Source organism: Ambystoma mexicanum, chromosome 11, assembly GCF_040938575.1.
Source record: "Ambystoma mexicanum isolate Mex_15411 chromosome 11, UKY_AmexF1_1, whole genome shotgun sequence".
Taxonomy (NCBI): Eukaryota; Metazoa; Chordata; class Amphibia; order Caudata; family Ambystomatidae; genus Ambystoma; species Ambystoma mexicanum.
In genome coordinates, this window is record NC_090934.1 from 870,256,828 (window position 1) to 870,280,033 (window position 23,206).

General features: G+C 45.9%; 1 protein-coding gene across 1 annotated transcript in view; it reads right to left on the reverse strand.

The window, feature by feature from the left end:
• Window positions 1–12,041, reverse strand: part of LOC138503863 (interferon-induced transmembrane protein 1-like) — a 114,752-nt gene extending 102,711 nt beyond the window's left edge. The window contains exon 1 of the mRNA XM_069623922.1: window positions 11,587–12,041. Within this exon, the coding sequence (XP_069480023.1) occupies window positions 11,587–11,847 (261 nt within the window). The 5' untranslated portion in view covers window positions 11,848–12,041. The remainder of the gene's footprint in view (window positions 1–11,586) is intronic.
• Window positions 12,042–23,206: the final 11,165 nt, after the last annotated feature.

Sequence of the window (23,206 nt, forward strand, 5' to 3'; positions counted from 1 at the left end):
TGTCTAGATAGCATTTGTCCGTGCAGAATGCCATTAGTTACAAGAATTGTCATTGACAACAAACGTTTATTAAACTTATCTTGGTCATTTAAAAACAGTTTGTTTCATTCCTTTTCACAGGTGGTAAAGGCTGGTGGCCTATCGTTCCTTTACATGGTGGATCCACGGGAGGCTTGGGCACCGCGTTCGAAGAGTGATACCCGCCTGTGCCGTTCGTGCCATTAGAGAAACGTTCCCGAGTGACAGCGGTCAGTACAGTACAGGGGATTTTCTCTCGCTGTGCTGCAACCTGAACTGTACAATGTTTAAAGTCTTGTATTTTTGTGTCATCAAAATAAGATACAAAATAAAACACCACATATATTTTAACAACGGTTGTTTCGATTTTTTAAATGAATCAAGTGTGTCTCCATTCAAGGATGGACGTCAGACATCTGTGCTCCGAATGGGTGAAGGTCTGGTCGCTGTGAAGCAGGGTGATCACTATCTATCTAAGCTAACATAACATATTCTCGATAATGCATGCACTAAATAACACTTGTTGAAAGTCTTTCAGTGGGTTATGTCTCTATAAAAGTCACACATATGTCTATACTAACAATTACCATTGGATTATACAGGCCTTGGGTCTTGACCACTATAATACACTGGTAGAAGTGTGGGTCTGTGCTCACAAGAATCTCCGGTATGTCGCATTTGTTATTGATAAGAAACGATATACTATCATTGATTTAAAGACGATATACTATATATTGATATAAAGGCGGTTCGCGCTGGTGGATGCGCGCTGGCATGGGGGGCTGTCAGGGGCGCGAAAGGCCAAGGTGCCAAACTACATGTACACTTCAAAAGGTATCCCACGCCAAGGGGCCATCGGTCACATGGCCTCCTCAGACCCCGTGTCTCCAGCCAGGCCTCCCCTTGAAGCAGGCCGCCCCCCTGCAATCCACATAAGTGTGTCTCCATTCAGCAGTCTTCCTGTGCCTTATCTGCACGCCCCAGGCCCATCCATCCCACCCCCCTGTCTCAAAGGCGGTTCGCGCCAGTGGATGCGCGCTGGCATGGGGGTCTGTCAGGGGCGCGAAAGGCCAAGGTGCCAAAATACATGTACACTTCTAAAGGTATCCCACGCCAAGGGGCCATCGGTCACATGGCCTCCTCAGACCCTGTGTCTCCAGCCAGGCCTCCCCTTGAAGCAGGCCGCCCCCCTGCAATCCACATAAGTGTGTCTCCATTCAGCAGTCTTCCTGTTCCTTATCTGCACGCCCCAGGCCCATCCATCCCACCCCCCTGTATCAAAGGCGGTTCGCGCCGGTGGATGCGCGCTGGCATTGGGGGCTGTCAGGGGCGCGAAAGGCCAAGGTGCCAAACTACATGTACACTTCAAAAGGTATCCCACGCCAAGGGGCCATCGGTCACATGGCCTCCTCAGACCCCGTGTCTCCAGCCAGGCCTCCCCTTGAAGCAGGCCGCCCCCCTGCAATCCACATAAGTGTGTCTCCATTCAGGAGTCTTCCTGTGCCTTATCTGCACGCCCCATGCCCATCCATCCCACCCCCCTGTATCAAAGGTGGTTTGCGACGGTGGATGCGCGCTGGCATGGGGGGCTGTCAGGGGCGCCAAAGGCCAAGGTGCCAAACTACATGTACACTTCAAAAGGTATCCCACGCCAAGGGGCCATCGGTCACATGGCCTCCTCAGACCCCGTGTCTCCAGCCAGGCCTCCCCTTGAAGCAGGCCGCCCCCCTGCAATCCACATAAGTGTGTCTCCATTCAGCAGTCTTCCTGTGCCTTATCTGCACGCCCCAGGCCCATCCATCCCACCCCCCTGTATCAAAGGCGGTTCGCGCCGGTGGATGCGCGCTGGCATGGGGGGCTGTCACGGGCGCGAAAGGCCAAGGTGCCAAACTACATGTACACTTCAAAAGGTATCCCACGCCAAGGGGCCATCGGTCACATGGCCTCCTCAGACCCCGTGTCTCCAGCCAGGCCTACCCTTGAAGCAGGCCGCCCCCCTAAGACCACGACATACATACGTCATTCATTCACAAACACACCCGTTTCTAATACTTTATAAACCACTTGATATGTCTCATGAGAACATCTTTGTGCTTTGCAAGTCAACTCCTGAACGTGTTACCTGGCAACCACTGAGATCTACGCTAATCTGCTCGTTGTCGTGCTATCCGTGAACTTCTGTGACCGCTTAGAGCAAACCCATCAGTGTGCTACCTGTGGCCACCCACCTATTCTCCTGCAACATACTGCTCTGCTTGCTGAATCCAACTGTTTGTTGGTCAAGGTAAGGCCATGTATCCTAGTCATATTTTGCAGATTTTTAAATTTCTATCTATTTGCGAGTTGAGTACACAATAGTGCTAGGTTCATAGGTCTCATTGCTATTGACTTGAGTTTCCATTGCTATGCTATCAATAGATCTATTTATTTTCATCTGTGTCTATTGTCATCGAATTGCACCCTTCGGGGGTCCAGTCTATAATGTAAACATGTTTCCTTCTCGTGCAATGCAGAACATCCAAGGGATGAGTCACATGTTCAGTTTTTAGTCACATCATTTATACATTTCTGCAACTTATGCAAATACTAAGCCACACATAATGAACTGGTATAGTTCCTGCGACCAAAACAAACCTTGCATTGATCATTGTATGATTCATTTACTTTTGTATCAAATCTTTATTCTTGAAGATTGTATAATAATGTCGATATTTACTTTTCAGATTTATCAACAATGCCTGCCTGTTCGATTAGCGATTGCCCTTCGAAGACCCATGCTAAATCTGAAGGCACTACAATGCATGTATTACCGAAAACTGTTGATCGAATAAGAGAATGGGTCAGACATTGCGGATATCCACTGGATGAGCTGGAAAGTAGAGTCCAACAAGTCTTACAGGACAAGAGGGGTGATCGATACCGCATCTGCAGCTGGCACTTTTCCTTGGACATGTACACAACATCTTGGGTAACAAAGAAGAATAAACGGCGAACGACACGGAAATTGCTCGAAAACGCTATTCCCACTCTATTCGTCCACATTCCGCCACCGGTGAGTCAAGTGTCCGGATTTAGCTTTAGGCCTTGCGGTAGTGTGTAGGTATCCGAACGGATTAATTGATATTGTAGGTGTTCTATCCCTTGTAATAATTTCGATATTGATATGAGTGTCGTTTTTTTAATAATGACATTTACCAATATATTCTTTTTCGATTTCATAACCCACAAACGCAATGTGTATATATGGGAACAGGCAACTGTGCTGTATTGAGCATTTTACAAGTATTCTGTCGCCTTACATGGCTATTTTTAATATTGGCATTTCATTATCAATCATTAATTTACCTTTACAACTTCTTGACTATCCCTTGAATCTGAAGCAAGAACATTCTACATCCTTGACGTGGTTGCAGTTATCAACCATTTCTAGCGCGTATCAGGTAATCTTACTAGGTAATCCGCTACAGACTTGTTTTATGCATGTCAAGTAATATTTTTATTTTATCGTGTAATCTTTTTACCAAATGTTTGGTTAGTGCTTTCCAATTGATATACACCTTAGTTATCGTCCACTGGTGTTTGGTTTCAGTTATAATTACTGTTATCCATACTAATGCAAGTACTGTCTTTCAGGGAGATACTGAAGCGTCCGCCATATCTACAACATTTCTAGATGTTCTTCAACAGCAGGAGGTATGGATACTGACAGCTCCATCGAGCGTCATCATCAGAGCTGGAATTCTTGTCGTTTGATTGTTCTACACAATGTTTCATTCGTGGTTAGCCGTTGATATGTACCTGTGCTGTCGACCCAAGGTGTGTGTTATGTTTTCACTATTGTAATCCTCACTAATGCAAGTACTATGTTTCAGGCAGTTGATGGAGCGTCAACCCCTGCACTTGATGCAGAGCCTGACATTCAAGTAGATCCAGGGGAAGTGGAAGCGGGACCATGTGTATACAAATCGGCGCAACAGCTTTCGGAAGTGCGCACTACATTTGCAACATCCATAGATATTCTTCAGCAGCACGAGGTATGGATAATGACAGCTCCATCATGCGTGATCATATAACGTGATTCCATTTGCTATACTTTCTTCCCTATTAACGCAAGTGCTGTGTTTCAGGGAGACGACGAAGCTTCCACTACAATCACAACATCCAATTTAGATGATGCAGATGTAAATACATCGGAGAAATAAGTCGATGAAATGTGATCATATTTAGATTGTCCTTGATTCTTTTGGACAATGCATCATTTGCGGTTATCTCTTTATATGTACCTGTGCGTTCGACCCCAAGTGTGTGTGATGTTTCCAATATTGAAAACCATACTAATCCAAGTACTGTGTTTCAGGGAGACGACGGAGCTTCCACCACAATCACAACATCTCATTTAGATGATGCAGATGTAAAGGAATCGTTGAAATAAGTCGATGAAATGTGATCATATTTGGATTTTCCTTGATTCTTTTGGACAATGCATCATTTGTGGTTATCTCTTTATATGTACCTGTGTCGTCGACCCCAAGTGTGTGTTGTGTTTCCAATATTGAAAAGCATACTAATGCAAGTACTGTGTTTCAGGGAGATGCGGATGCCTCCTCTCCAATACAACCATTCATGGCAGTCCATGCAGAGCCAGAGGTATGGATACTGACAGTTCCATCGAAATAGATCATCACTGGTCGAAAACTTGTCGTTTGATTGTTGCACAAAATGTTTAAATCGTGTTTGGCTATTGAGATGTACCTGTGTGTTCGTCCTCACGTGTGTTTTATGCTATGTTTCAGGGAGACGATGGAGCCTCATTCCGTGCTGTCTATGCGGATACAGAAAATATAGTCGTTGCAGCGCAAGAGGAAGGGAGGACATGCGGAAACGAATCGGAGCTACAGCGTGCAGATGTTGAAGGTGGAGTCAAAAAAGTTGCAAAGAATAAAATACAAAAAAGGTTAGTTACGAACAGTTCATAACTTTAAAAAAATGTTTGTGCTGGGGACTATTTTATGTTTTTTTTCCAGTCAATTCTACTACACTCCATCTTGTGTTTAAACTGAACATCCCTTTTCCAATCTCTCCTCCAGTTACCCGTGGGTGTCAGAACTATACACACACAGACAGTGAAGCGAATGAGAGATGTGGCTTGCCAGACCGTGTACACTATGGAGGAACTATTAATTGAGGCGAGGCGTGTTCAGGCTCGAGATGCTCATGTCCAATGGCCAGAACATGAATTAACTGTGTTTGGAGACTACAGCAAAGTTGCATTGGACCATAGCTACAGTGCGACCGCACCACCACAAGAAGATGTTATTGAATGTATTGAAGATAGCTCTGAAGTAGTTGCAGATAAATTTACACAATCTACACCCGCCAAAAATTTGCCACCAAAAAACCTGTCGACATTGTTGTGTTCTCCCATCAATGTTGAAGTAATAGATGTCGAAATGACAGAGAATGAACCAGCCGCAGCATCCATAGACGCATCAGAACTTGATATCAGCGATATTACTTTCCAATGTGTTGAAATCTCCACAACGTCACAGGCCGAAACAACGTTGACGCAGGATGACAGTCTAATGAAAGAGAGCAAATACATTGTATTCGACAGTTGTTTGATGGAAATTATAAGTATGCTGAAATGTGTGCATTCCATTAGAGGGAAAGTATGTGGGAAGCCATTGATTAATGTGACTCGTCAAATAAAAGGCAGTAACGTCAAAATAAATGCTGCCTGTAGATTAAATCATAGGTTCTCATGGTCTGCACAACCGATGCTGGGGAAACTGCCAGCAGGCAATCTACTGTGTGCAGCTGCATCACTTTTTAGTGGCTCCAGTTTTAGAAAGTTAGAGGCTTTCTTTCAGTTTGTGGGACTCCATTTAATTTCTAAAGCGCTGTACTACATATACCAACGTGATTATCTGTTTCCGGCCATTAGTCATGCTTGGAAAATTGAACAATTGTCTCTAGCAAGTACATTCAAAGGCAAACGATTCAGGCTAGCCGGCGATGGACAGTGCGACAGCCCTGGATTTTCTGCCAGGTACTGCACCTACCACTTTCAGGACATGGATAGTAAAAAAATTGTGAGTTCGGTGGTCGTGCAGGTAACACAATGTACATCGTCAGTGGCCATGGAGAAACTAGGATTTATAAAATCAGTGGAATATCTACAATCAAGGGGAATGCACATCGACCTCATAGCCACGGATAGACATGTTTTAATTGCCAAGACAATGAGAGAGCAGTTCCTACATATTAAACATCAATTTGACGTATGGCATCTTGCTGAATCAATCAATAAGAAAATCTCGGCTGCAGGGAAAAAAAAAGGTTTTGAAAGTATTTTGCAGTGGTCACATTCTATCACCAACCATCTTTGTTGGAGCTCAAAAACTTGTGAGGGATCAGTGGAAATACTACTTGAAAAATGGCGGTCACTGATGCACCACTGTACCAACGTTCACCGCTGGACAGCAAATTAACATTTCCACCAATGTGAACATGGCCCTTTGTCCCCAGAGGAGGCACGGAAGAAGAAGTGGTTGATTCCATCTTCACCGACACACAAAGCCATTGAGAAGATTGTTTTCGACAAAACTCTATCAAGAGATTTGAGAGGACTGACAGAATTCTGTCACACAGGAGATTTGGAGGTGTTCCACAATATGTGCCTAAAGTACAGGCCAAAGCGCTTGCATTTAAGCTTTCGGGGCATGAAACATCGCAATCCACTAGCGGTCTTGGCCCATAACAGCAATGTCGGACGTGAACAATCTAGGACTAGGGGTAAAGTAAGGATGCCTCGCTACACTAAGGTGTTTTCAAAACAAAGTAAGCAATGGGTGATCAAACCAGTCTATGATGAAATGCAGTTCGACTTTGTGAAAGGCCTTATTGTTGCTGTGTTAGAGAAGCACAGATATGGAATTTTGGACGTTTCTGTGCAGAGCAGTGATCCATTGCCACCGAACATTGCGACTGTGCCATGCTCACCCGAAGCACAGCTGATTGTGAAGTACAAATCCCGGTTTAAATAATTGCAATACGATTGTCTTTTTGTAAATAAATGTTATTGTACAGTGTACCTGTAAACCTAACCCCTACCTTCACCATCATGGGTGGCGAACAAACTGGGTGTCATCTTTGAATTCTCTCTATTCACCTCACATATGTGTATGTATATATTTTTCTCATGTCTCATCTCATGTAAATGCTGCGCACTGTTAACGGAGGGGAGGCTTGAGTATTGCAAACAATAAAACAAACAAACAAACAATAAATCTCACTTTTAACTCAACTCCTGTGGTACTTTATATTTTCCCTGACCTTCCGCCAAAAATGAAATGTCTCAATTTGGGCTGCAAAGCTCGCAGACAACGGGGACAAAATTGGGGCACTTAGAACGCGCCAGCCAAGCGGGCCGTGGCATTTGGGAGAGAAGCCAGTTCGCATTTGCACATTGAGGCGCACTACATAGACGGATTCTAAACTTCAAGTTCTCACAGATGCCTATACTACGTGATGTTGCAAATAAAAAATGCAAAGGACAGCGCCCAGATGAGGCCCACAAGTCGCACTGGAAGTATAAGGGTCTATTGTTTTTTGACCTTGAGACAGGGACCATGCCGAAAGAACTACATTTGAAGGGAGTGCGCAATAACGTAAGAGACGATAAGGCAGAAAATTCAGAAACTAGACCGAGTTTCATTTTAGTTCAGTATACGAAAAATCGTTGTCAAGAGCACGGTCCGTTTTACAGACTGCATTACGAAGAGACACAATGGAAATTTCAAATATAATGTAAGTAAATCTTTACACGCTTTTATACCGGAATGAAGATTTAATGAATGGATGCATGAATAAATGAATGAATGAAGAGCTAGGAAAAGCAAGTAAAGCGTGTTCGTAGTGGGCACATGGGCATGCAGGTCCACTGGTCTCACCGATCTCGGTCCTTGGCCCAGCCACTTTTCCCTGCACTGCCTACCTGCACTACGGGACTGTCTCTGTATCCTTCAGCCCCTTCTCCCGGCATTTACCTTGCACTTGCCACCAGCTGGCCCTATTATTTAATTTGTATTCAACTAACCATGTACAGCCCTTCCCCATGCGCGATCAGAAAGACACCTGGCCTAGTAGGATCGCGTCTGCCCTTGTTCCCCACCTGCCTCGTCACGCCTAGAAACACTTGAGTATAGGCGCGTTACAAATGCCATATCATATATCATATCATTCCTCACGCATGTAGACTAACTGTCGTTTATCATTGTGTGTTGGCCTCGATTTATTTAGTTACTTTTCGCATTGATTTTAGAGCCGAACATACTCCATTGAACTATCCTTGCAAGTAAATAGTTTCTGATCGGCTGTAATAAATAAAATAAGTAATATTAATGAAGATCGGCTGGCGAGACTAATTATAATTTTTTTGTTTTCATAACAGGTATTTTCTCCCCTTTCTGCTACTGCCATCAGTTTGAGACACCAGCAGATGGCTTTTACAGTAGACACCTGCAGCTTTGTGTGAACAACTGGAGCACACTGACAATTTTATGGGACGATCGCCAAGGGCCCACATGCCCTTACGCTGTACTAGTGGCTAGAAGCAACATATCAACCTTTACGATGGACTAGTGCCTAGTTGATGGAACAGCCTTGCGGTTCACCGTGCTTCCAAAGTGCTTCTTTTAACGAAAAGCAACACCCTGTGTACCAATGGCGGATACAGATAAAATAAAATAAATGGCTTTCGGAGTTCATATGACAATTGCTGAATATTCTCTAAACATTTAATGTAAAATAAATGTACTTTACCAAATGTACCGTGTTGCTGTTTGATTTTAAAGTAAAGTTTCATATTCCGAATTGTGGCGCGCTGTGTTGTGAGATGGTCTGTGTTGGTTTCCGGGTTCTGTGTGGAGTCGCGTAGAAGACGACTGGGCGCGTTTGCCTACGCAGCACAGTAACATCACGGAGAGAGGCGGGGAATATGAATGTTTTGATAATGTCAGGCTCAGGTGCGGGGGAATTGATTTAGTGCCGCAAAAGCAGGTCAGCCAGGGCGATCGGGGAAAAGATAGGATTATCAGAAAATGGCGGCTCCCTGGTGCTTGTTTTTGCGTGCGTTTAATGGACGAAAACACGGGTAAGGTCCATAGGAAAGTTTTCTAAAATCAGCCGCTTAGGCTTAAAAAAACATGGCCGACCCGTAGGGACAATAAACATTTTTACTAGACCATGCCTTTAACAAAGGTACGCAGGGAGGCAGAGACACTGATAGTAGTGGCCCCGATATGGAAATCGCAAGTATGGTTTCCGACACTTATGGAGCTGGTGACGGATTATCTGAGAATTCCACCAGGAGAAAACCTTCTCACGGACCCAGCTGGATTGTATGATCCTCTGAGAGTGAGAGGGATTCTCCCACTGATGGCGTGCAAGATAGCAGAAAACGCTGGAATCTCCCTGGGATTTCGGTGCAGGCTGCTAGCCTCATCTCGGAATCGTGGGCACCATCGAATAGAACGATCTACGACGCTGCTTGCAACAGATGGTTGCGGTGGTGCAAAAGGAGAGGTGTTCATCCCGTTTCGGCCCCTTTAGTGGAGATATTAAACTTTTTAGCAGAGTTACTTCAAGAAGGAAAACTAGCGATGCTGTTATGTATGGTGTCATGTAGAAGAGTAGCATACGTCAGAGCATTAGACGTGAATAGGAAATTATATGGGCCAGAAGGAGGGACTTTTACCTTAGTCAGGAGAACGAAGACAGACTCTTCAACGATAGTTTGTCCAGTTTATCCATATATGCAAGAACACCCGAAGTAGAGTGTGCAACAGCAGAGATGAGGCAAATGGGGGTGACACAATTGTTTATAGCGCATAGAAAGCCACACAAGGGTGTAGCAACAGCCACCATAGCAAGATGGGTCAGAGAGGTGATGCATTTAGCAGGAATAAATATGACTACGTTTGGAGCGCATTCTGTTAGGGGCGCGATGGCTTCGAAGACGCTGGCACAGGGTGTGACATTGCAAGATATTCTAAGAGCGGCTGATTGGGCCAGTAAAACCACTTTTAGAAGATTCTATTTTAAGATGGTACATTCAGTAGCTGAGTCAGTGGTAAGAAGCTTTGAACAAGCATAATTCTCACCTCCGTCTTGACATAGAATAAAGATTACTCCTGCTAATAGCGCAGGGAGTCTCGATTCTAACGTAAGGCGGGAAAGTAATGCTCAACAAGGAGGCGAGCATTACTTTCCCGCCCTAGATACACGGGAGAGTTAATGTTGATCTATAACAATGTAAGGTTGATTTATAACAGTGTACTTACAATCATTTTCTCCCAGAATAGGGTGTGTATCCGCCTCCATAACATGATCTGTTGTATCTGTCATTAGGAGATGATCAGAAGAACAGTTGAGGTCACCTTTGAAGAAGACTAGAGGTTGTAAACAAGACCGCAAGTTGGAATGCAGAGGAGCAGCTGAGCAGAGCAATTGAAAGAACAGAGACTATGTTGGTCTAGTTGAAAGTTCAGTCAGTTGGATTGCAGTCAAGAAGAGGGAGAGAACAGGAAGTGGGAGGGCTACGGTCACGTGGCCAGGACATTAGGTCTACAGTTGGCCTAGGAATTAAGGGAAATGTAGTATTTTGTTTAAAATAGTAAAACAAAAGAAAAAAAATGTTTTTTGTCCAAATGAAAAGTTGAAATTGTGTTTATTGTTGAAACTGCTGGAGAGAGGAAATAAATGAAGATGAAGCATAATGTTCCGCTCCTTGTCTTTCATAGAATCAATACTCCCTGCGCTATCAGCAGGGGAAATCTTCATTATACAGCTCAGGCGCTGATTTTGAGAGAGTGGGGAAGTGCTTTTCCATGAAGGAGGTACACTTCACTTACAAACACCATATTCTGATAATGAACAAAAGTGGTGCAAGGACATGAAAGCCTCTGCTTTTACATGTGCCTGATGCATGGCTTGACAAGTCATAGCAACCGTCAGCAAAGCATGGCAGCCACATGGTGGTGATTCTCCTCGCAGCAGCACTAAAACACGCCAAAAAAAGCTTTTAAAATAAAGCACCTGTGAGGTGTCGTTAAACTTTATTGCACACTTCTCCCTTTATAGATATAACATTTCTTAGACTGCAGCACCTCTAGCAGCTTTTGCTATTGGAAAGCACATTTCACTATCGAATATTTCCTCACCCACCTCAGAATGATGGTGCTGGAAACTACAGTGTAGAATGTCAGAATGTCGGCTTTTCGCGCTATATTTGGCACGAGCTCAGCAATCAGGCCCTCAGACTATAGCAATGGCAAGCGCAGATACTAATCACCGATGAACGCAGTTCTCAAGCGTTTAAAGTTGTAAAGCGGGTTGTCCTGATAAGCAAGACAAACTTCCCTGTGGTTTCGAGAGGGGTTCCCTAGGGTTTCAAATGCCTGCAGCAGTACAACTTGCACAGAGGGAACCTCGGTCGCTAATGTAAAAACAGTACATCTAAAAATAGAGGGGTCGCCCGAGCAGGACAGGCAAAGAGCGCCGACTCACCTTGACTGAGAAGACGAGCGCCAGGAATCCCAGGCAGCAGAAGTTAAGATACAAGGTACTGAAAATGGACCAGGCCATGTGGTCCCGGGGCGTCTGCTGACAAATGGCCACGCTGTTCATGTTCACCGTGGTGGAGTTGATGGTTGTGCCTTGGGGGGGAGACAGCACCCCCACCTCCATCTCCTCCGTCAGCGGCTCATAAGGGGCAGTTGTGGTGGGGTAGCTGCCGGCGACGGGCATCTGGAAGTTTCCGCCGTCCATGCTCCCTCTTCGGTGTTAGGAATTCAACAGTCGTCAATTTTGTTATCCTAAATTCTCGCACGTCGAGCGTGGTGTTTCACACTTTAAGTTTCTCGGAGTCTCGCACTCTTAACTTCTCGCGAGCTGTAGCCTCACAAGCTTAGTCTTGAGGAAAATAAAACGCGTGCACGTGGTGCACACCAGCAACGCGCATCCAGACCGGAGGGGGAGTGTTCCTAGCACATGAACCCTTGCTAGGGGGTGCAGAGCTGCGAAACCCCTCCCAGCAGAACAGGAGGGGCTGCTACCAGCGGGGCCACAAACACACGTGGGGAGGGAAAGGGTGTGACGCAAGGGAAGCAGAAGGGGGACAGGGAACATGGGGTGAAAAAAGGTGGAGATACAAGTTGACTCTAAATAGACGGGTGGGGCAGCGATAGAGGTGGCTATTGCGTGGTAGTGGGCGGGAATTAATTGAGCAGCACATCTATCTAATAAACTAGATCCAAAATCTCGAACTCCCCCTCTAGTTGTCATTCAGAAATTGTGCATGGTCTCTGTACTTTCTGCTATGACTCCAGCCGTACAGGCAGAATAATTTTCTAAAAGTCTTCCTGGAGTGTCAAGATACAATACAGCAATAGGGACTTTTGTTGCACGCAAGACACGTTCGACACACATTGCCTCAGTAAATGGAGTGATCATTTTGGTTTCCAGCTTTTTTCTAGTCTATTGATGCACGTTGTCTTCTCTGGTGGCATACGTTTACGTATTTTGCTGTTCCCTCGACTAATTTTGCCATTTGTCCAAGGATGAAATAAAGCTGTTCTTGTGTAGTTTTACTTGCAAAGACCTTCCGAATTTTCGCAAAATGTGGGTCAATAAGTGGCTTGTATGTCTTTATATGCAGGACAATGCAGAAGAATAGAGGTGAATAATAAACAACGTAGGTGAATAGGGTCAGTCCTGCCAACACACCAAACCCACTGGTCTACTTCATATAATGTAGGAGACACAACTTCATGTTTCAAGGAACGATTTTTAGTCAAAGGTAGAGACATGATTGTCTGATTTTTACACACAACACAGAAAACCCATTGGATACAGGTGTACAGACAACAGGTGGTACTGTAATAAAAATCTCCAAGACAATTAGCTTGAATATCAATACATACACTCTAATCAATACATTGCCTACTGTCGCCTCAACGTGCAACAGGGGTCCAAACAGTGAGATAAAAGACAGAACAAAGTGCTATTGCACAATCATGAACAGTGTGTATTCTGAACACTGACTTGAGATTAGGAGTCTACACGGAGGTGTTTCAGCTCAGGTCGGCTATAATGTAAGCCACTTTTGTACGGGCCTTCATCAGGACAGGTGGACTGGAACGTCCAAGTGTTCTGTGTGTGCACATGTCTTTGAGGTGACTCGGCACGTTTTGGAGAGGAGGGTAACCCTGAATAATTCGGGTATCCACTAATTGACATGAATGGTCCAAGAAAAAGTCCATTCTGTGCAGCCGCGGCGTGGGCATAAGTAGGTTCTCACAAGTGGTTTATTTTGTGGCCTTAGTGCCGTTCAACGTAGGCCGCCTCTATGTCTAGGGCTGGATAGCACCCAAAGGGTGCTGGAGATCGAGATGTATCTCGCAGTCTAACTTGAGTGTCTTCGCAGTCAGGTAAACCTGTTATGGTGGATTCAGTCGAAAAAGGCGAGCCGCACAGCAAAGCTGAAAGATACATCTTGATCTTCAGCACCCTTTCGGGAAGGGGAAAAGTGCATGGAAGGGGGAGAAGTGGAAAGTGCGAAACAAAGGAGAAACAGATAAATAATCATAAATAAATAAATAATAAAGGCAACAAACAGTGGTAGTGCAGCCAGCAATTGGCAAGTGGTAGGTTTAAGGCAGCAGACAGGGTAGGTCTGATAAGCGCAGGAAGAAAAAGTGGGGGCTGTATGGGTACCGATACAGACCCCAGTGCAAGGGGTGGCCCGGAGGCAGTGCGGGAGGGTGGCAGGGTGAGCAGGTACCTGGGCCCAGAGGACAGAAGGTGGCCAGGGGCACGGTGCCAAGAGAGAACAGAGAGAACAGATCAGCAGGGGAGAGGGGGAGCAAAGGCAGAAGAAAAGAGGAAGGCCTTGAGGTGCTTCCAGAACCGGAGGTGGTTCTCCTCAAGTTTTAGAGTGGCAGGGAGGCTGTTCCAGAGGGAGGCCCCAGCCGAAGACAGAGATCTACTCCCAGCTTGTTTCTTTGAAAAACTACTGACCCTGAGGGAGTTAGAGATAGAGGAGTGAAGTGCTCGAGAGGGGAAGTATTTGCGGTGGGATAGCTGAACGTAATTTGGACCCAGGCCATAGAAAGCCTTGTGGACAATTCAGAGGGTTTTGAATTTAATCCTTGTATCCACTGGGAGCCAATGGAGGGATTTCAGAGCTGGAGAGATACGATCCCAGGGCTTGAGGCCAAGGACAAGTCTTGCAGTCCTGTTCTGGATTATTTGCAGAGGGCGGAGAGTAGAGGCAGGTAGATTTAGAAAGAGGCTGTTACAATAGTCCAACCTAGAGAGAACCAGTGCTTGAGAGACCATGAGCTTCTGGGCAAAGGAGAGGAAAGGCAGAGTACCTCTGAGGAGGTGCAGTAGGAAGTTTGACTTTTTAGAGACATCAGAGATGTGGGCGGAGAAGGAAAGTGTGGAGTCAAAGTTGACCCAGTGGGGCTTAGCCTCGCAAGGTGGGGGTAGGAGGAGGGCCAAGGGAGGCCGGCCAGAGAGTGAGGGGAAAGGATGGTGAAAATGTGCCGATGAGGAGGATCTCCGTCTTGCTGGCATTGAGACAAAGAACATTGGCGGCACACCAATCTTGAATGGTAGTTAGACACTCAGAGTTGAGAGAGGGAGAGGAGGTGGCCGGGGGCAGTCTGAAAATGAATTGAGTGTTGTAAGCGAAGCACTGGAAATTTGAGCAGAAAATGGCAATGCAGTGGGCGAGATGTGCAAAGTATTGGTTGAAAAGCCAGGGCGAGAGGTTAGACCCCTGGGGAACACCACAGGTAGAGAGGAAGATAGATGATAGGAAGGACCCTGAAGGACCCTTATAGGGAGAGAAAGAACACAGCTGAGGCAGAAGCCTGGCTTGGCCACAATGAACAAATGACAAACCGAGCTATTAGTATAAAAATGCTTGTAAAATAGACTATATTTTGTAAATAACTGAAATGAGATAATAAACGTCAGATTGATCATGTTAAGGTATGTTAAAGCATATTTATACCGCACACTATCACCACTAGAGTGGTCCCCTGGCGGATCTGAAAGGTAAGAGGGTGGGGTCGGTTAGTAGGGTGTAGCGGGATAAAAGTAGAGCGAGATTTGTGATGTCCTGTTGGCAGCTTCATTTCGGTTAGCACCATTCGCTGAGCATGGGTGCGGTTTACGGATTTGTTGGCTCCCAATGCGCGGTTGTGCAAGACTCTGTGGTTGTTTGTTGTTGAAATGTAGTGAAGTGCTTGCGGTTTGCTGTGCAACAAGTGCTTGTGTTTGTTTAGGGTTTGATAGGTGTGTGCAGAGAGTTGAAGTTTTAGCAGATGGGTTAGTGTGGGTACCTCGTTATTTCGGACTTCTGCATTGGTGTCTTTTGACCTTGCTGTCTGCTGGAGCGTTGCTCTGTGGTTCATTCGCCTGGATCTGTGCGAGGCAGTGGCCTATCTTTGTGGTTGTCTAGTGATCTGTAGGCGGGACAGAGGTGAGGGCCTCCCCCGCCCAGGGTTGACATTGCTAAGGTTGTAGGTTGCTCTTTGGTTGTCAGTGGATCCGAAGATGGCATACCCAGCGGCCAATTCCTGTGGTATCAGAGGATTCGGAAACTGGCACGAGCCAAATGGGATGCATGGCCTGAGGTACCCGAGGCCAACCCCTTCGTAACACTATTGTACAACTTGGGAGAGGGCTGGAGACCGGTGTCCCAAATATACAGCCATTTAATGGACATGCCTAATCCCCGCACCCCTGACCTAAAACTTAAATGGGAGAAGGACCTGGGGCATGAAATGACTGACAGGGAATGGGAAAGAGCCTTGGTGTTCCCCAAAGAGGTATCCAGGAACTCCAGATTTAGATTAATCCAACTGATTGTGCTAAACCGCACCTACCTAACTCCATATAGACTGACGAAGTTCAGTAAACAATCGCACCATAACTGCCCCTGGTGCAGCAGAGACAAAGCGGATCTCCTACACATGTTCTGGGAATGCACCAGGGTCCAGCGGCTTTGGGCCAAGGTGGAGCAAACCTGTAGGAAGGCAGGCATGTCCAGATATGAATGGACCCCCAGTGAATGCCTCTTGGGAACTTACCCCAGACTCGCCAAAATCAAACACACTGTGAAACTCATGGACATGACATGCATCCTAACTGAGAGGACCATTGCAATGGCATGGAAATGACCAGGTGGCCCACAATTCCAAGCATGGTATGGAGAGTTGGAGCGATGGGTGGGAGCAGAAACTTCGGCTTGGGAGGACAGCGTCGCCAAATCCCCCGAAGATGCGTGTCAGACACTAGACGCTTGGAAAGCCCTGACGTGGGCAATGTTCCACCCTTCCTATGATGAGAAGCCTCCCTGAATGACTTACCACTGAACTTGCCAACCCAAGGGTACTTAAACAAGCTGCTGCCTGAATCAGAGCTGAACCCCCATTCCCATACTCCTTTTCCCACCCTTACCCTTTCCGCTCCATCTCCCGATAATTCTCCCACTCTGAACTGTTCGTCAAATCTCACGGAGACAGTCACCGTTATTGTTAATTGTTTATGTTAATGTTGGTTTATCGTTTATTTCTCATTCAAGCTACACTATGCCGCAGTTGGCAACCAACACCAAACTTCTGTTGTACTCATAACAAATGCCAATAAAGAAATTTAAAAATAAATTGGTTGTCAATGGGCTCTGCCTGGCATCTCCACCCTGAGCTCCTAGGGCGAGCTCCTCTCCCTGCAAGTTGTAAGCGGGCCCTGTCCTGTCAGGCACTAATTAGTGATTAATTCTCCTTCGTCTCCAGCTACAGTCCCTGTCTCTTGGGCTTTAGGCTTTGACTAGCAAAAGGGGTTTGGCTTAGGCACAGTCAAGCCTTTTATATGTGTCCCTTTGTATTTCGTATTTATTTTGGGAGGGTGTTCCAAATTTTTGCTGCCAGGTTAGAGAAAGAGGAACCCCCAAGTTTTTTCCTTGTGTATGGTTTTGGTTCCAGGCGGATGACGTTGCGTGATCTCAGTGTTTTTGTCGATTGGTAAATGGTTAATTTCTTTTGTAGGAATTATGCTCCTTGGTCGCTGAATGCTCGATGTTACTCTCAAAACAGTACAGTCCTAATTCATCACATAATACATAATAAAAAAGGTTTCATTTTCAATATCTACAAGCAAAACTGGTCTAGACTGTATCTCAAGATGTATTAAATCACTTCATTACCATTAACTACTCATTCGTGACTAAGGGAACACTCCTCATGAACTCTGGCTCGCTCTTTGTATTAAACTGAGTGCCATGTGTACTTACTATGGTGTGGGCCTATGCAATCATACAGCAAAAGCATCATAAAGTATAAATACAGAGTTCATCTATGTAACTGGCTTGGGGTTGGACTAAGTCCCAGGGATTTTGGTCACGTTGCAGGTCACAAGGACAGGTGCAATTTTCTCAGGGTTACTTAGACTTCCTTAAAATGCACCTGAAAATAAATTAGTGAATGTCTACCTTTGTTGTATCTTTGCAGCCTTGTAATCCTGCCCAAAACAGTTTGTGGAAACTACTTCTATCGTAATACACTATATAGCCTAGGTGGGAGGAGAGGCAACTAGCCTCTCTTCAATCAGCCCAGTTTGCTCCAGTTCATGTCTATGAAATCACCCACTCACTAACCCACACATCTCACAGCGAGACACATCCAAATGATTCTAGGAGTAGACATTGGGCTAAAGGAATATTTTGAAGCATCACAGCAAGAAAGGTATGATTGAAGGGTAATTTAACTAAAAAATTGTCAAGAATTATGATGGGGCACCCCCCAATCAAGGCTCACTTTTGGGCTATGGTCAGATGATCCTCATTTCAGCTTCCACATGATGTGATATATGTAGAAAGAGGTGACAGCTGAACGACTGGGGGAAAAGTGCGTAAACTGGGTGGCCTGATATTTAGAAAACAGGAGTGACATAATAAATGATGTTATAGTTACAGTCATCATTATACTATACAATAAAAAGGACACTTTTTAATTATCCAGAGAGTAAAATTAAAACGTGTTGTCATTGTACATACAACACAACAGTCACTAACACTGGAAGGGGTATGAATGATAGAATAATGTCATTATTTTCATGTCATATTCATCACACTTCTAAGCTCTGTAATAATCAATGTGATTATTCACAAATTCGGATTTTACCTGTGACAATGGGATTTACATATTTCCGGTAAGTGCTTAACCTGTTAAGGTACCTAACATCGTTATATGTGCATACATTAAAATGGGAAAGTTTTGCCCATCTAGACAGTCACTGAAGATTTCATTTACAGTATCTTGCATTGAGTGGTAGTGAATGGTAGATATTATGATATGATATGCTATGATATAATATGGCATTTGTAATGCGCCTATACACAAGTGTTTCAAGGCGCAACGAGGCAAGGAAGGTGGAGTAGAGGGAGGACAGAGACAACGATCTTACTAGGCCAAGTGACATTGAGATCGCGCAAGTGCAGTGGAGGTGGGAGGGGAAAAGTGCTAGGGGAAAGGGGAGGAGGGCAGTGCTGTACATGGGATCAAAACAATAACAAGAAGTGCGGCCGGCAGGTGCAAGGGTAAGTGCAGAAAGCAGGTGTCGGAAAGTGAAGTTAGGGGGACTAGGGTTACAGATACAGACCCAAGTGCAAGGGTTGCCGGGAGGCAGTTCGGGTGTGCAACTGGGCGGGCAGGGACCTGGGCAGAATCAGAGGGTAGCCAGGTAACCAGTGCAGTATCAGGCATCAAATCAGCAGGGGAGAGGAAGAGAGAAGCCAGAAGCAAAGAGGAAGGTCTTGAGGTACTTACGTAACCAGAGATGGTTCTTCTCAAGTTTCACAGAGGCAAGGAGGCTGTTCCAGAGGGAGGCCGCAGCCGAAGAAAGAGATTTACCACAAAATCGTTGCTTGGAGAAGCTACTGTCCCTGAGGGAGTTGGAGTTGGAGGAACGAAGAGCTTCAGTAGGAGGGTATTTGCAAAGAGAGTGTTGGAGGTATTAAGGACCCAGGCCCTAGAAGGCCTTGTGGACAATGCAGAGGGTCTTGAACTTAATCCTTGCAGCCACTGGGAGCCAATGCAGAGATTTCGGTGCTGGAGGGATACGATCCCTGGGCTTGAGGCTAAGGACAAGTCTTGCAGTCCTGTTCTGAATGAGTTGCAGAGGGCAAGAGAAGAAGCAGGCAGATTTAGAAAGAGGCTGTTGCAGTAGTCCAGCCTACAGATAACCAGAGCTATAGAGACAGTGAGTTTCTGGGGGAAGGAGAGGAAAGGACATTGTGCACATTTATCATATTCATAGCATTGCAAATGGCTGTCTGTGATTTTCTTTCTGTAATGCTCATCTGTATGCAGGATCCTACAGGGGCACTGTGATGACTCTGTGGAAGTCCCCACCACTCCCACACCAATCGTGGTGGCGCTTTATGGTGCACTTATGGGATCAGTGCAGAGGAGTGGGGGTTGTTGGTGTGGAATGTATTGGGTGTTTTCCTCTCCACATACCTCACTGTATATATGCTGGTTTTCTGCAAGGTAAACAAGAGTGTCAACTCCTGACATGCGCCTCCCGTCCCTGCAATAGCTCCCTGCTATGGTTATTATTGTGGGGCCAATAGTGGTCACACGGCCTGCCTCACCAGTGCTGCGGGTCCTGTGGATGCCGGGAGAATCCTGGATGGAGGGTGGCCTAGGCGGTCCCAGGGCACCATACTGATCTGGGGCGGGGGGTGGCCAGACCAGCAGAGCCTGCAGTACCGTGATCACACAGTATGGGGCTGCAGGCCCGAAATGAGAGCTGGCGTTGGCAGTTTCATTGTTTGAGTCTTCAACCGTTCTGCGGCACATGCATTCAGGAGCTCCTTTTATTAGTTTGTCATGGCCCATCTTAAAAGGGCAATACACTTGGGAGGGTCACACATAACTTTTTTTTTATTGTGTTACAGCTGAAAACCGTTTTTTCACAAATACAAAATCCATAAAAAAAATTCATAAAATATTCATAAAATAAAATAAACATTCAATTAGTTTATCAATTTCTTTTAAGTCATTTTTAAGGATTTCATCATTTCCATCAGTTATTAAATGCAACCTATAAAGATCATTAACAGTATTCTCTTGGAATAAACCCACACAACTGCAGGACCCGTAGTACACTTATGGTAGTGCTGTTTCTGTCACAACCCTCGCCCAAAAACCCCTCTGGCAAACCCATTGGCCAGGTGGAGTCAGGACTCCGGCCTCTAGAGCCTGGCATCCTCTTCAAAAGCCCTCATGGGGCCAGTCCTGGTTCATGGTCCATACACCATGAACAACAATCTGCTTGGGAACTACTTTATTGTATTGTCAGCCAACATGGAGGCATCCACATAGCTTGGTTCCTAAGAATCAAGCTATGCGGTCTATTGTTTTGGGTGTGGTAGGCTAGGGACTACTTTACCTGGACTATTTTGTTGGGGCTATTTAAACCACACCCGAGCAAGACAACACGCTTCGCGTTACTTTGCAGCTTACAACGTGACGCTCACCGTGTCCAGCTATTCCCTCGAACCTCGGAGAAGCAGAACCTGCAAGGAGACAAAAGAAACATCATTAGCAGCAGCATTTTACCTGCAGTCTTCATCTTTAAACACTGGCTGCTACTGAGAACAACTTCCTCGAATCTGCATGCCTCCCAGACAGAACAACCTGAAAGAGGAAGATAGAGGCAACATTAAAGAAAGCAGTAGAGACATTTACAAATTACGAACTGCTCAAAAGGCTTACCTGACTGGTCGCCTTTCGGCTGGCACCACTCCAGACATCCCATTAGCGTTGAAGAACACCGCGACCTACAAGGAAGGAAAACACAGGTTAGCAAAGGCAAGACTTTGCAGCGCTGCGCATAGCGCTTACTTACCGCATCATAGCGTTCTTAATGCGCCATCATTTAGCAGCGGGGCTCAACCAAGCCAGTTTGCCGCGCTGAAGCTCTGCATACCTAAGGGAGAAGAAAGAGACATTTTAAACAAAGAAAGGCATGCAGGATAGCAACAAAACTAAAGAACAGCAATAAGACCTACCTGAACAATATCAAACGGACTTGCGTCAGTGAAGTAACTGGACCGCACTCGCTCAAGAAAGACAACGCGCCCCTGCAAAGAATGCAGGACGGAGAGCACGCCTAATTCTACCACAAGGTGAGGAGAGGGCGCCAGAGGGACTGAAATCATACAGGGGGTGGAGGGAGAATACTTACCCCAGTCGGTCAGTCTTGAACACAGTCCTCCTGTATTTTCAGGCAGAACCTTCCCCGCAGACCACATCAGGGCAAAGCTGAGAAGCAATCCAGCGACTAACCTGGCTGGGTGGTGTCCCTGTGGATACCAGGTGAGCGTAACAGAACGCAAAGCCTACCACAACAAATCCACCTGGGCGCCATGGAGACATCAGAAATGGACCAATTGACCCAATTACTAGGAGAGCTTTGTGGTGAGGTTCATTCTGCCCAGCAAGAGACTAATGCCCTCCGGAGAAACCTAATAGTGACCAAAGAACGCACTGAAGATATTAGCAGGCAATACTTGCAATCACAGGCAGGACAGACGCCTCTACCTAGAAGCAATCCAACGATGCAAAACCCCGCCATACCACCCACTCCGGTACAGATCACGTTACCTGGAACAGTGCCCCTGGCACCACCAGAAAGGTTCTCAGACGACCCACGGAAGTATGCAGCATTCATCAATCAGTGCTGCTTTCATTTTCTTTGTAGGCCTAGAGCATTCCCAAATGACCAAACTCGGGTAGCTTTTGTCTTATCATACCTAAGTGGTAGTGCAGCAGATTGGTTGGTGCCATTGGTAACCCATGACGATCCTCTATTACATGACTTTGGGGGGTTCCAGAGAGAAATGGAAAAACCTTTTGCTCGCCATACCCAGAAACAAGCTGTAGACAATTAACTCTTGTCCCTCCGACAGGGGAATCAGGACTTGTTAACGTACATTGCCAACTTCAACAGACTGGTTGCCGAAGCTAGGTGGCCAGAAAACAAAAGAACCACGTTATTCCATCGAGGCTTACGAGGCGAATTAAAGGACGTCTTAGCCCAGGTGGTTGATCCACCCAGAGGCTGTGCAGAATTCATAAATCTGGTTGTGCAGCTAGACCACCGGTTGCAGGACCGAAAGGCAGACCGGTCTAAGATGGACCCTCGGACCATGTATGTTCGACCAAGGGAAAACACACCCTGTGTACCTGAAAACGCTGTAGAACCCATGCAGATTGGAGGGATACGGCCTCCATTAACAAAACAAGAGCGGGACAAAAGAAGACAACAGCTTTGTTTGTATTGTGGGAAACCAGGACATTTCCTGAAGGACTATCCAGTAAAACCCTGAAGAAGAACAGTTGGGGCCACAGAGAAGGATGAAGCTAAGGAATCGGAAGCTCGACAAACGTAGAGGTCAGTTTGTCGAGTGAGAAGAAAGAGTTGCTGACCTCGCACTTTGCAATACCAGTGATCTTAATTAACCACCAACAGTCGTCAAGAATGCATGCCGTTGAAGCATACATCGATAGCGGAGCAGTTGGAAATTATATTGATCAAGAACTGGCAGCAGAGATGGGGCTTCCTTTGTGTTCCAAGCCAACTATGGACAAGGTAACCACTGTGGATGGGACAGAAATTGCTTCTGGCCCAGTAACTCAGTGCACAGCCAGGGTAACCTTGCTGTGCCAGGACGGACATCGGGAGTTTATTTCATTCGATCTCATCAAGGCACCTCAGTTCAGGCTAATACTAGGGATGCCATGGTTGGTTGCTCACAACCCTATGATAGCCTGGCGGGCATGAAAATTAACCTTCCCGGTGACTGCTCCTCTGCCTGCTATTACCAAGAGGAGAAACCCGACATCTGTATCCCCATGACTCCCGGAGCGACAGTATCAACCCTGGGAGCAACTAATACCTTGCCAAGTGAATACCATGATTTCCAGGATGTTTTCCGAAAGGACCAAGCAAATACATTGCCGCCTCACAGGCCCAATGACTGTCAGATCGACCTTGTTCCTGGTGCACAAATCCCTTGTGGAAGGATCTACGCTCTCACAGAACCAGA